Raw genomic sequence first — 13,685 nt, 5'->3', positions numbered from 1 at the left:
GGCAGTGGCTGATACCTGTCACAAACAACACAGAAATTACTCATAACAGATATGCTTCAAAATGCATAATGATCATGAGAGATGTTCCACCTGATGTTTTTCCCCCAAACACTTAAATTACACTATTTAACATACAGTCTTAGTATATTAAAAAACCTTTATTTTTTTAATAAAGGAATGATTAAAAATATATGGATCCATTTCCATATAATAGTGAATTCCATATAATTCCATATAATAGTGAATAATGTGAGCCAGTACCTGCTGTATGAACATTTTGGTTTTGATTTTTTTTTTTTTTACATAAACAACCCATCTTTGATCCATAAAGCCCACTGCAATATTCAGATCACAGGGATGTGTTCAATCCCCTTTCTCCCTGCTTTCAGCCTTGGGCTGAAATCACTTCTACTCCCCAAATTACTTCAGTTTTGTTTCCACTAGAAAGTGGCTGTATTTGTTTACAAGCACTGGGGAAAGTTTTACCTTTATATCTACACAACTCAATTTGTTGCTACTCTCCATGCAGGTTCCTGTCCTGCTTTACCTTTCCCAGATGGCAAAGCAGCCATGGCTGTAACTTGTTCCTGGCACAAAGCTTGTGCCAGCCTGGCTGCACCTGTGCCAAACCCAAGGGCTGATGTGCTGTGCTCACAGATGACGTAAATCACAACAGCATTGTTTATTCTGGATATTAAAATCCCCATGAAACAACTTGTAGGAGTGAAATGTGGGCCCTGGCTAAATCTTCTTGGGTGAGAGGGCTAACTGAGGCTGACACAGGTCGCCTGTGGTTTTCCTTGTCACTTCTTTGTACTGGGTGTGTACAGGCTCATGCATACTTGCTTAAAAAAGCTCTTCCAGCCAAGCCTAGAAGATGCAGAGTGATCTTCATATCCCTCCTTATCTCTTAGGAGGTGCCAAATGAAAAATGAGAAGTTATCTCCTGCCTGAGGCTTAGCTTTAGCAACTGCTGGCCTCAAGTATAATCAGATTTCTTGATATGTCTCAACCAGCACAGGGAGCTGAACTCACCCTGAGCAAGTGGCTTTCCTAGACAAATGTAACTCCCTCCCAAACCACCTGTGCATTTGCCTCAGCACCACTTCCCTCAGTATCTCTCACCAGGCTGAGGGTTATGCACCTAAAAATGGCCACATTTCCTTGCTGCTGGCAAGTCTCATTAAATCCCCTCTTCACAGCACAAAAAGTACAGCACTGCAAGGAGCAGCAGCCTTTTTATCACTTGGCACATAAATCTCTTTTTCATATCAAGCTTTTTGTATCAAATTTAAGTAGTCTTTCCTAAAGGCACATGTAAATGTAGAACACTGACAACATTGAAGAAGTGCTTTATGGCAGCTTTCTTTAACAATTTGGTAGCATTTCTTGAAGTTAAGTACTATAACAGACACTTTAAAATGTAATAAACAACTGGATGCAAGAACTATAAAGCTCTCCACTAGCTCAGAGGTGGTTTCCAAGCACTGAAAACTAACAACAGAAACACAGGGAAGTTTCTTACACTGCTCTTTAAAAAAATTATTGCATCAAAAGTACCTAGAAAATAATTTTGAGGATTTTGTGTTACTTAAATGTCTCACTCTTGAAAGTACACTAAATGCAGTGACACTGAAACAGAGCTTAAGGAAAATGTTTGCTTCCTACCTGGGTTTTCTTGTAGAGCAGCTCTTGGATCACACGCAAGAGCCAAACACCTCACTCCCCCTAAAAGCAGCACCCCAGCTGTGCTTTTAAAGAGAAAGAGTCAGATTGCCTGCATAAACCACTAAAACACTTCTGGCAAACTTCTTTTCATAAACAATTTCATCTATGATAAAAGGGAAATCATAAATAAAATATGGAGAGGATGCAGTTCCAGCAGACCTTTTCAGTTGCTGCAGTGATTTTAAAAAGCAAATATCCACAGTGTATTTTTACGGGGTCAAGGATGGTTATTTCAGGCTGGAATACAATAAAATAGTCACTCATCCTAACTTTGAGTATCTAACTTTATTAAATTATCTGACTTAATTTCTATGTGCTGCTTCTAAAGTGCAAGAGCAGCACAGACCTTGGGATTTGTGTGAACCAGAGCAGTGATTCCTAAATACCAAACATTTATGGAAGAGACTGGTTTACTCTGTTGACTAAAGAGATGTGCTAAACCTCTAATTCAGACTATATGACAACATTCCAGCAAGTAAATATTTTTTTTAGGTTTGTTGAGAAACCTTTAATTTCACTCTGAAAAAAATCCCTGGAAGCTTCATGTAAAGGTAAATCCTTGAAGCTGATGGTTGGTAGCCAGTGGTTTTCCTGGTGCTCTCTGTGTTCCAATGCATTGAAGGACTTGGAGTAACTACTGGAGATGCATCAAGGGAACAAGACTGCGTTATTCTTTACACGGGACCTTTACAAATCAGCATCATCCTCAGCAAAATTCTTAGCTTGTCATCTGGGGGAAAAATTCCAGGAAACATAGCACAGTTCAAAAAGATATCATCTCTCACAAGCTGTTATTGGCTAACAGGCTTTTTGCCACCCCAGGATTAAAAAATGTATTAGTAAATGCTCAGAGTAAGAAGACAAATCATAACTTCCTAGAGTTATCAATATACTTTAATATTTCTGTAGCAGAAAAACAAAGGATATGAAGTCTGTGATAGTTGTTGTAGTGCCTGCTTAAAAGGAATCACACTCTTGAAGCCCTTGTTGGAGAAACAGGGGAGAGAGTTTATCTGCTTGTTAAATGCTCACAACCAGCTTATGTTGATACTAGGAACGGCAGAAATGTCAGCACTGTGAAATGGTTTGTAGAAATGTGGATTGTTTTATATACCATCCCTAATTCTTGTATCTATAAAGGAATTTATAACTTTCCTGTCATGTCTGGAGGGGAGTATTTTCTGCTGCACTGAATTATTAATAAAATACTTTCTTATGTTAACATGTGTATTAATATCTCTAGTATGATCAGAGTAAACAAAATTGAGAGTACTAAATGACCTATTTATAATTGTCTGTATGTAAACAGTGCCTGTAACATCTGAAGGTCTATTACTGCAAAGTTTTAGTAGTTGGAATCACATGAAAAGAGATGGATAAATAGCTTCTCCTTTCTGAGTACTATACTAAGAAGGGAACCATGGGAAGATGTAAACATAGCAGTTAAAAGAGATTAGGGGTATATATTTTTACTGGTAGAAAGAGGAACTGTCATAGCTAGAAACTTCTGATATGACAAAAGCCTTCAGAAAAGGGAAAGATATGCAATAGGGGGACAGGTTTCTTAGGGTAACATGCACAGCACACATCTCTTTTATCTGCTAAGAATCACTGCGTGTGGGACTGTGGAAATGATTCAGTGGGTGAAACTTCATACAAAATTTTGGCAAGAACTCAGGTTCAAGATCTTGTTTTGCTAATAAGTCTGTGTCCCAACAATACACTCCAGTGTCAGAAACAGTTGTACAAACAGTTTAAATTATGGACAAATATGAACAGCATTTATGTAAGGAACATTACTATGAGACCCTAAAGGAGTAGTCAGTCCTTTGCTTAACAGGATGGAAAGCTGCTTAGAAACACATGTCAGTACAATGACTCTGCTCACAGGAGACATCCACAATCTGAACCACATGTGTTTCCTGGGTGGAGAACAAGTCATTTATCTTGGTCAGCTTTATGAAAAATGGCCAGCCTAATGCCATTGATCACTGAGTGCTGCACATAAGGTGGTGGTGTGAGCTGTTAGCTGTGGCACTGGCACACTGGGACATTTATTGCTGTTCTGTCAATGATGTCCAAGGCTGGCTTTTAGAACAGGCAGAGTACATTGCAGCTTGGGGTGCCCATGGTGCAGGATGGCCCAGAGTGGGCAGTGGCATCATAGGCCCCCAGTTCAGAGTTAAAACATTTTAAAACTCAGCAGGGGACAATGAGCACTGGAGTTATTTCTCTGGCTTTGATGACAATGTAAAGTTTGCTTTGCCATATACACCTCTTATTGCCTGCCTAGAATCAAAGTCAAAATTTGTAAAATCAACAGAAAGGAAAAAGCAAATGTTACCAGCCACATACATCATTTACAGAATAAGAGTACATGTTGCTGTGTTCTTAGAGTAGGAATTTAGGTATTACATGCAACTCTACAGTGATCCCAGTTTCAGGGAGGTTACAAACAAGAAAGAACAAACTCTGCTCATCTTCATTATTTTTAAACTGATCACACTTACTCCAACATGACAGAAATCTCAAATAACATTTTTTTAACTTAACATTTTTTGTAATTTGTCACACGCAGTTTAGAAGTCTGTGTTCACACATCAGAATGTCTGACAAAATGTGCATGAAGGCAGGTGGTACATGGAAGGGAAATCAGCATCACCGTAGGAAAGTTGTCAGATGATGAAAGAGATTGTTGTTCAGCTCAAAAGTTTTAAGTCCTTTTCACTTTCTTCTGAGCCTAGAGATAACACTTCATTGAAAGTAGTGAAAGAAAAATCACTGCTGGTACATTTCCTTCATGCAATTCACTAATTTCTAAAAATCCCACCTTCTTCTTGCAAAAAATTCACTTAAGAGCCCACTGAGAACCCTGATTCATTTGTATTTTTCAAGAAGTCAGTGTTTTTGTCCCTTTGTTAAGATGTCATAAACAAGGTTATTCTACCATAGAGATGATTTTACAAATTCTACCTTATATTTTTTATTTTATTTAGGATTTAGTACAGGTTCTTTAAAGCTAAAAAGAAACAAATTTATTAATTTTTGCTTTGGTGTAAGTAGAATCACTCCAGGATTCACTTAAGTATCCTTAAAAATGTCAATATTTTTATATACTTAAGTGTATTGAATTTGGAGGCATGAGAGGATGGCTAGCCCATCTCAATATATTGCAAAATTCCCTGGGGACCAGCCAGGTTACTTCAGTTGAAGTTGTCCCAGGGGGAACCTGAGCAATACTTTATGGAAGATCTGCCAAGAGGACACTTCCATCATTATCAGGGTACTTCTCTGTTCTCAGCAATCTACATCTTCTTTCTAATTTTGAGACATATAAATTGCCAAATTATATTATGCCCCTTTTTCCACTTAGCAGATTGTTCTTGAAGAGCAGACATCTTATTTAACTGTTGCCATCTCAAAGCTAAAGGCTACCCTAAGTTAGGAACTTAGGTGGAGGTGATGTGAAGACAGGGGTACCTCCTGATTCCTTCTTTCTTAATATAAATCTCTAATATGGGTCACCCAAACAGAGATTTACCCCACCTATTTCTTTGCACTGGTAACAGGAGAGCCAACAAATAATTTAGCACACACAGTGTTCTTTGAACTTTTAGAAACTGAAGTCAGGTAAGAGAAATTTTACGCTAATACTTGTTGCTGCAAGAACAATCTGCATGGAGGAAAAATCTCCTTACACCTCTTCCAGCCGGTAGCTGCCAAAATTATACTCAAAATTGAGGAATATGAGCCAAATAATCCAAGACACCTTTCTCTTTGTGAGTATTTGCTATTAAATGATACATGTATAATATGTCTAATTCATTTTTCTTTTCCCTTAGGCAGTAACTTTCATTAATTGATCTGATGTATGCAGCTAGGACAAAACCAGGTATCAGTAACCAAAGATCTTGTGACAGTATTTTGAAATTTCTTCCTGTGGATGGGAGGAAGAATTATGCCTGTGAAATTCAGAAATGCTGATATAATCTCAGTTAGGAGTGCTGACCTAGGGAGTAACAGAAAAATGTATATGACCTTTAAATGCTCTCTGAGCTTAAGTCTAGATAGTTTATACTGAAAGGACTAATTTGCTTCTTGAAAGCATTACTCATTGGTAAAGACAGTGGTGTATTGCTTTTTCAACTCCATTTTTTCCTGTTTACTTTCATGTATTATGTCTTGGGTGGGGCTCATCAGCTACTGAATGACATATCCAAAGCAAGCCCCATTTCCACATACAACTGAAGTTCCTGCTGACCAAACTGCTTAGTGCAGCATTAGTATAATTATTCTAAATATTAATTACCTGCCAATGGGTAAATAAATCAATAAATAAACCAATCAGTGAACACTAATTTATTCAGTAAATGTCTTGGTGTATGAACAGAACCTAGTGGGTGAGCTGTGGAAGGTAAATTGAGTATTAAAAGAACTGCAGCAACTGATGTAACATACTTGGTAGGAAATGAAATAAATTGTTTCCAGTTTTGTATATTTTTGCCTATCCTAATAGTACCTAAATGACGTTAGGTAGATCTAAAAAGATTTGAAGAATGTAGATAATGTTCTCAGCGCTGATGTTCATTAGTAATTATTTCCTCTATATTGTCTCAGCATTGTAGAACATTGAGGATCTATTGCTCCTGAAGAAATTGTATAACCATATGAACATGAATACCAGTAGTCAAAAAACTGAAAGTATTTATTCTATGTGACATACTCAGAAAAATTTGAAAATGTAGATAAATGTTTAAATAATTATCTAGGCTAAAAATATTCAGCAGTGGAACATGTGACTAACTTCTTCCTTAATGTCACTCCACCAAGTATAAAGAAAGTCTGAAAGAGTAGAAGGTTGTAGAGAGCTGTTTTGTTTCAAGTAACTTTATTTTTACTTATCTTTAAATACATATATCCCAAGTAAATATATATATACTTTTACTTAAGAATCTCAGGAATACTGATGTTCTTAATGTTGTTTGATGGTTTCCTGGTGGTTTGAAGTTTGTACAAGTTCTTGCAGCTTTGAAGCCCAAGAGTTGGTACTGCAGTAAAGACATGCTTCCTCCTGGCAGTTCCTCCTGGTGACACTTATTTCTCTCTGTGGACCCTAGGCAGAGACTAGATGACTAATTTGGTCTGGATGCCTAATTTTATATGCCATTATGGCATGTGTAGAATGACCAATATATTCTGTAGAAATCATTGATTAATTTCAAATTTGATAATGTAGAAATTTTGCTCTTTTGCTCCTACAATGTTTTGAAACCAGCAGACCTCCCCGTGTACTGGTGTGAATTGTGGGAAGACATCAGCCCAAGATATTTTCCATATAAATTCAAATTTAGACAGATAAATACCCCAAATGCAATATTGTGTCATCAAAATTGATATATTTTCAAATAATATACTAGCAATAGCAATGATTTACTTTAGGATAATGTCTTGAGACCCTTAATGAGGGCAGGGACACATGGTACTTGTATACATATGTCGTCCATATGTGTAGTAGAAGTATTCTTCTTGCCAAAACCTATAGAAATAATCCAACAGAATGACTTATTTTTAATTCTTCATGCCAAAATATTAAAGTGTTCAAAAAAGTGTAGAATCCAAATGGGAAAACTTTGGGAAATTAATGTTACTTTTCTATAATTGTACAAACATAAATCTAAAATTGCTAAGAAAAGGAAAGCAGTAACTCTTGGTTTACTTATTCCCATGGTGTCATTTCCAACATGGGTGTGGTTGAAATATCTCTTTTATATTGGATTCATTTTTACAGATTTTTACATGGGAGCACTTTGCTTATAGCTAGGATTGCAACCAGCAATATTTCACTATAAAGCTGTATATTTTCTCTGTTTAATTGAGAAAAATTAGTTTTGTCTGAAAATTTCCAGATGTATTATAACTACAGTACATTCCTGTGGAGTCTGGAGAAAATCAGTCATTCTCTTTCCTTAAGGCTGGGCTTATCAGATTTTCTAATTCTAGTAAAACTAATATGTTACTCCTAACATAAACTTCATACTGATTCAAATGTCATAAACCTACTTCCATATTTTGTAAGATAATCATCGAATTAAAAATTTATTTTAGTTGCTTTTGCTGCATATATATATATATATATTCTGGTTCCAGTCCTGCATCTATTGAATTATGCTTCCTGGAAGTCATGGGCTGGATATGATCCTTATTTTGTCCTGTGGAATTCAGTGCAGGCAGCACTGGGCAATGCTGATGGTCTTTGTGCCTCAGATAGGCACTGATGACTGTGAGGCATCACCATCAATCATAATTGTAAATTATGATTGGACTGCATTTTGCTCTCATATTGTCCTTAATTTGCAGATGTATAAATGATTGTACAGCAGGGTGATAAACTGAATCTCCAGGTGTTCTTTTCCATATTTTTCACAGAAAGCAGCCCTTGTGTGACACTAATAAATTAGGTGTCTGGTTAGAAAAATAATCTACTATTGTCTTCTATCAGACATCTCTCACTGTCAAATAAAATAATGGTTGTACAAGCATTGCCAGTTTGATTTGTGGTCAGGGCTTTGCACCTGTTCACTGCAGAGCAGCAGTCCTGCACTCACAGCCATGAATGCTGATGTGGGAGGAAGTGAGGGCGCGGGTACAGAGTGCGCAGGCTGATGTTCCATACATAACCATCCTGCTGGTTCTGCAACCTCAGCAGCATCTTCGTGTCATTTTGTCTGCTTGTAACTTTCTTAATCTGTTGTAACTTTCTTAATCCATCAAATACACAGAAAAAAACCTAGAAATTTCTATCTGCCTTGGTCATAAAGTGGGTTCAAGAGTTGTGCAACACAGATCACTAACATTTAACATGATCTGAATAACTGTTAGAAATAGCAGGTCTCTGCAAATCTGGGATGAATAAAAGAGTGTAAATTCTGGAAAGTAAGAGAACCCAATGAAAGATTACCAGTCTTGACTGGTGTTGAATGCTGGAGAACTCTTGATGTTCCTAGATATTTTTACAATGATTGGTTGCTGCCGCTGGTAAAATGGATTCCTCATTTCCAGTGTGGATTGATATGGTTTTTCACCCATGGACCTTGCTGTGCTCCTATCTGATAGAGGGAAGTGCCAGGTACTACCGGATATTTTATCTCCAGATGGGTGCAGGTGGTGATTAAATCACCTCTTAACCACATTGACAAGAAAAGTAAATTGACCTTGTTACATGTCTTGTGTAAGTCCCATGAATAGAAGTGCAAACATTTTTTGCAACTTTCAAGTAAGTTTTTGAAATACTGACAGAATTAGTTTCTTCCTAGGTAACCACTATTCATCTCTACTTTTAATTCAATTTATCATACATCCAAAGGGTGGTAGCAACAGCCTACTTTTATTACTTCTATTTAGCTGATAATCCATGAGGTCCCATGTACCTTTTCCAAGTTCATTGATTTGCTGAATGCACTTTTCATCTTGTGTGTGACCTACATTTATTTCATTGTATTTGGCCATATTGAAATATAACTTCTACTTTAATGGTGTGACTCAGTTTCATATAATTTACTCTGATTAGTGATTACTGTCCTGTCATTTTTGGGCACCCACAATTATCTTCAGCAAAAAGTTTATACTTTTTTTCCACATTTCTCATAAAGATAATAGGTAGCATTTAAAGAATAGCAAAGACACTTGGCATTACACTGAAAATACCTACTGAATACTGACTATCTCCAAGTTTCCAGATTTTCCAGTATTTAATTTCTTTATATGTTTGATAGCTTTGTTCTAGACTTTTATGGCTGCAACTGAGTAGTCCTCAGCTAGTACAAATCTTCCTGTACTTACTGCAAAGTTGGTTAGCTATGAATGCTGTTTGTTGGTGTAAATATTAGATGGGACTCTTCTTGTGACCTGTGCAGTGGCATCCTGAAACTGTCATTCTTATTTTATTCCTCTCCTATCTGTGTTTAATGTATTGCCTGTCTTAAAATGACCAAGATTGCAGTGAATTGTTCAATTTTACTTTAATGTAATATACAAAATAGCCATTCTAAATTGCAAATTAATACATTTTATATAAAATCCAATGTACAGTATCTTAAATTTGTTTAAATAGTATTATAAATGTAATTTTAGGGAAGAGTCAGTCCTGGAGTAATGCAGTCTTATGTTAATTACAGTTCATTTTGGTATCCCTGCTGTTTGTTAAAAAATCCATCCTAGATTCTAGAAACATCCTTATGAGCTCAGATTTGGTTCCAATCAAAACAAGAATGAACTCCCAGATTTTTTTTTGTTTTTTCATTTCAACTTTGTTTTCCCCACGCAGATGAATAAAATCCTATGCTGGGCCCTCCAGTTTGAATTCGCCATCCGCTTCAGAGCTCGTCTTCATCTGATAAAGCATCAAGGTAATCTGTATCAACATATAGGAGAAATCCAGAAAACAAACTGTCTGCCCACGTTGGATCAGAAAAGAGACCATTTTGGTCAGTGTAGAAGATTTCAAGCCATACTTCATCCTCTGGCTGAAGGTAGATCACCGTGGATCCAGAAGCGACGTCGTGGTTGCCGGTGTTCGCGTCAAAAGTCTTGATCCGGTACTTGCCATTATGAACCAGCCCAATGGCAAGGTGCTTGTTTGCTAAGGTGATATCATAAGAAAAATAATAAATCCCCGGGATGGCACAAATGAACTTCCCTGTGGATGGGTTGTAATGCTCCCCCTCGTTGAAGAGGACTTTATTGAATACAATTGGTAGTCTTTCCTCTGGGTAGCTCGTGGTGATGCCAACAGAAAAGGCAGATTTCAGCACTATCTTTCCACACTTGCAGACCCCTGGTGCTCCTGGCTCTCCTCGGTCTCCTTTATCTCCCTTAGGTCCAGGGGGTCCAGCTGGACCTACGTCACCTTTGGCACCAGTCAATCCTCCAGGTCCTTTCTTACCAGACTCACCTTGGTCTCCTTTCTCTCCAGCTGGTCCTAATGGCCCAGTTTTTCCTCTTAAACCTTCAAAAACATTTTGAGTTAGTTAATCATTGCACATATCACCTCAGTAAATGATTGTGTGGGCTACTGTGTGTGCCTGAACAAACAAGAAAAACAGGTCAGAATTTAAAAATACTCTAGAAATACCTGCAAAATTTTCTAGTAAGTATGCAAAAGGAATGCCAGTAATTCCTACTTGTCTTCATGTGTCTTGATTACACATTAAAGAATGTTATATGTAATCAATCTATTGCTGCCTGAATTACCAGGCACTACTGATAGCAGGGACAGCAGCATGACTACCTATGTAGTGATACTTGTGCACTAAATATTTCCTAAAAATAGAGTATTTTTAGTGCATACCTAAGCACCTGCTAATCTTTTAAGCGTGGCTAATGGCACAGGTGGGACTATTTATTTGAGACCATGCATACTTCATTCTTTCCAATCTTTTTCTTAGCATCTCTGTGAAGAAAGGTTGTGTATTTACATTTCTTTACACTGATATATGTGCATACTCTCACTATATTTATATATGTACACACTTAAACCCACACAGGCACATACACACACCCATCATGTATAAATAAATAAATATATATATACACACACACCTATATATACATATATATAGATATAGATGTATAACAGTGATGATGACAGGTCCTGCTTTCTTGTACTACTATGTTAGTTTACACAAATATTCAATACCTGCACTCCCTTTTTCACCTTTTTCTCCCTTCCTGCCATCTCTACCATCTCTTCCTGGAAGACCAATGCGTCCGTGTGGCCCTGGGGATCCGCTGGCTCCAGGGGGGCCAGCAGGGCCTGGCAAACCCGGGATGCTGCAGATATATCTGGTGTAGTAATTTTCTCCTTTGGTCTGGCTTTGAAGAGGTTGTTCGCTTGTGTAGATGGCAAAACTTGTAATGTACAGGAGCACAAACATTCTCAGATCTGGAAAAAAAAATTAGTAAGACACTCTAGTCACATGGAAATGGCTCTGAATATGCAAATAAGTGTGACACTGTGATGCATTATGCACAAGTAGAGGTGCAGACCTCAACCTGGAACTTCTGCGTTACCAAAACCCATGTAGGAGGCAAGGAGGAAAGTCTGTAAGGTTGGAGATTTTTATAGGCACTGTACAAGTTGCTGTATGACTTTCAAATAAGTAGCTGTAGACGGACACTGTGTAACTGGTGAATATCATCTTTTTGGGGCCAAACGTTGACATGTGAAAAAATAATCTGGATTTTTCAATGCAAAGACCATTTTGTCTTTGGTCCCTTTACAGCTAAAAGCCCTCTTGCTGGAGGAGTTAGTCTGTGCTAGAGGCATGTCCCTATAGTGAGAATAAAGCTTACGCCTTCATTTCATTTTGAAATTTGCCCTTATGGTGGCAAATGAATCTCCAGCTTAAACAACTGCAGCAGAAACTTGCTGAAGCTGCAGAAGGGATAGGAGGAGGCAGTTAGAGAGCTCCAGCTTCAGTGCCCCTTGGAAACAGCACAAATAAACACTTCACCCTAGTCGGTCAGGTGGAACCAGGCAGCTGCCCTGCCCTGCAGGGGATGGCAGGGTGTGAATGGGCTGCTAACAGGCTGAGTTTTTTAAGCCTGGCTTGTGCTGTCATATACAATGAACTGTGTCACAGTATCTTGCAAGAAAATTGGTTAAATCCTTATATATGGTATTTGGGTGTTTTCATAAATGATTGGGTGGAAATTAGATTTCTCTGTCCCACTGTATACTGGGATACTAAAGAAAAGTAACTGGAGAAACAGTGACATGCTGAGTAATTGCAGTACCTGATATACAAAGGTGTCTTAAATTTAGTGTTGCATTAGCAGAGAGTCAATCATGGGTCAGGTGAGAACCTACAAGGCAAGCTGTTTTTTCTAGTTCCTTTGCTGTCTTCTCAGAAAATTTGTGTAGGTTTTTTTGTTGGAGCTGTCCATTCTGTCAGAGCTAATTTACAGCATTCAAGGAAATCAGAATCCACAGGTTTCTGTGGGGAGAAAAAGAAAAATGGAATGGGCGATTGAGAAAAACAGCTGTGAAATGCAGTCCATTTTTTTTTTTACAGTGAATCATAGACTCAGAACCATTAGGGTTGGAAAAGACCTTTATGATAAGATTATCAAGTCCAGCCATCCACCTAACATCATCACCATGTTCATCACTAAACAATGTAAAATCCACACGTTTCTTGAACACTTCCAGAGATGGTGACTCCACTGCTTTCCTGGGCAGCCTGTTCCAATGCTAGTCAACCCTTTCTGTGAAGCCAGATTTCCTGCTACCCAATCTAACCCTCCAGTGCCGCAATTTGACATTATTTCCTTTTACCCTGTCACTTGTTCCCTGGCAGAAGAGACTGATCCCCACCTGGCTACCACCTCCTTTCAAGGAGCTGTAGAATGTGATAAGGTCTCCCCCAAATCTCCAGACTAAACACTCCCAGCTCCCTCAGCTGCTCCTCACAGGACCTGTGTTCCAGGCCCTTCATCAGCTCTGCTGCCCTTCCCTGGACATGCTCCAGCACCTCAGTGTCTTTCTTGAAGTGGGATTCCAAGGCTGAACACAGGATTCAAGGTGTGTCCTTGCCAGTGCTCAGTACAGAGGGACAATCACTGCCCTGGTCCCACTGGCCACACTATTGCTGGTACAGGCCAGGTGCCTTTGGCCTTTTTGGCCACCTGGGCACAGCTGGCTCATGTTCAGTCACTGTCACCAGCACCCCCAGGTCCTTTTCCACTGGGCAGCTTTCCAGCCACCCTGCCCCCAGCCTGTGGCACTGCCTGGAGTTGCAGGACCTGGCACCTGGCCTTGTTAAATCTCACACAACCAGCCTCATCCCACTGGTCCAGCCTGTCCAGATTCCTCTGCAGAACCTTTTAATCTATAAATTGTTGTTCTCATTCTCCCCTCTGTGATACTGATTGGCATTAACTGATTTAAAACCCCCAAG

At 38.5% G+C, this 13,685-nt stretch overlaps 1 protein-coding gene across 2 annotated transcripts in view; it reads right to left on the bottom strand.

Annotated features, from left to right (window-relative positions):
• Positions 1-9,792: 9,792 nt before the first annotated feature.
• The window catches only part of C1QTNF7 (C1q and TNF related 7), a 50,282-nt gene continuing 46,389 nt past the window's right edge, over positions 9,793-13,685 (bottom strand). For both annotated transcript variants that reach the window (XM_030947558.1, XM_030947557.1), the window contains exons 2-4: positions 12,523-12,722; positions 11,423-11,668; positions 9,793-10,732 (exon numbers count right to left, since the gene is read on the bottom strand). In XM_030947558.1, coding sequence (XP_030803418.1) covers positions 10,101-10,732; positions 11,423-11,660 — 870 coding nt within the window. In that variant the 5' untranslated portion in view covers positions 11,661-11,668; positions 12,523-12,722 and the 3' untranslated portion in view covers positions 9,793-10,100. The remainder of the gene's footprint in view (positions 10,733-11,422; positions 11,669-12,522; positions 12,723-13,685) is intronic.

This window comes from Camarhynchus parvulus, chromosome 4, assembly GCF_901933205.1.
Source record: "Camarhynchus parvulus chromosome 4, STF_HiC, whole genome shotgun sequence".
Taxonomy (NCBI): Eukaryota; Metazoa; Chordata; class Aves; order Passeriformes; family Thraupidae; genus Camarhynchus; species Camarhynchus parvulus.
This window is presented reverse-complemented; position numbering and strand designations above follow the sequence as displayed.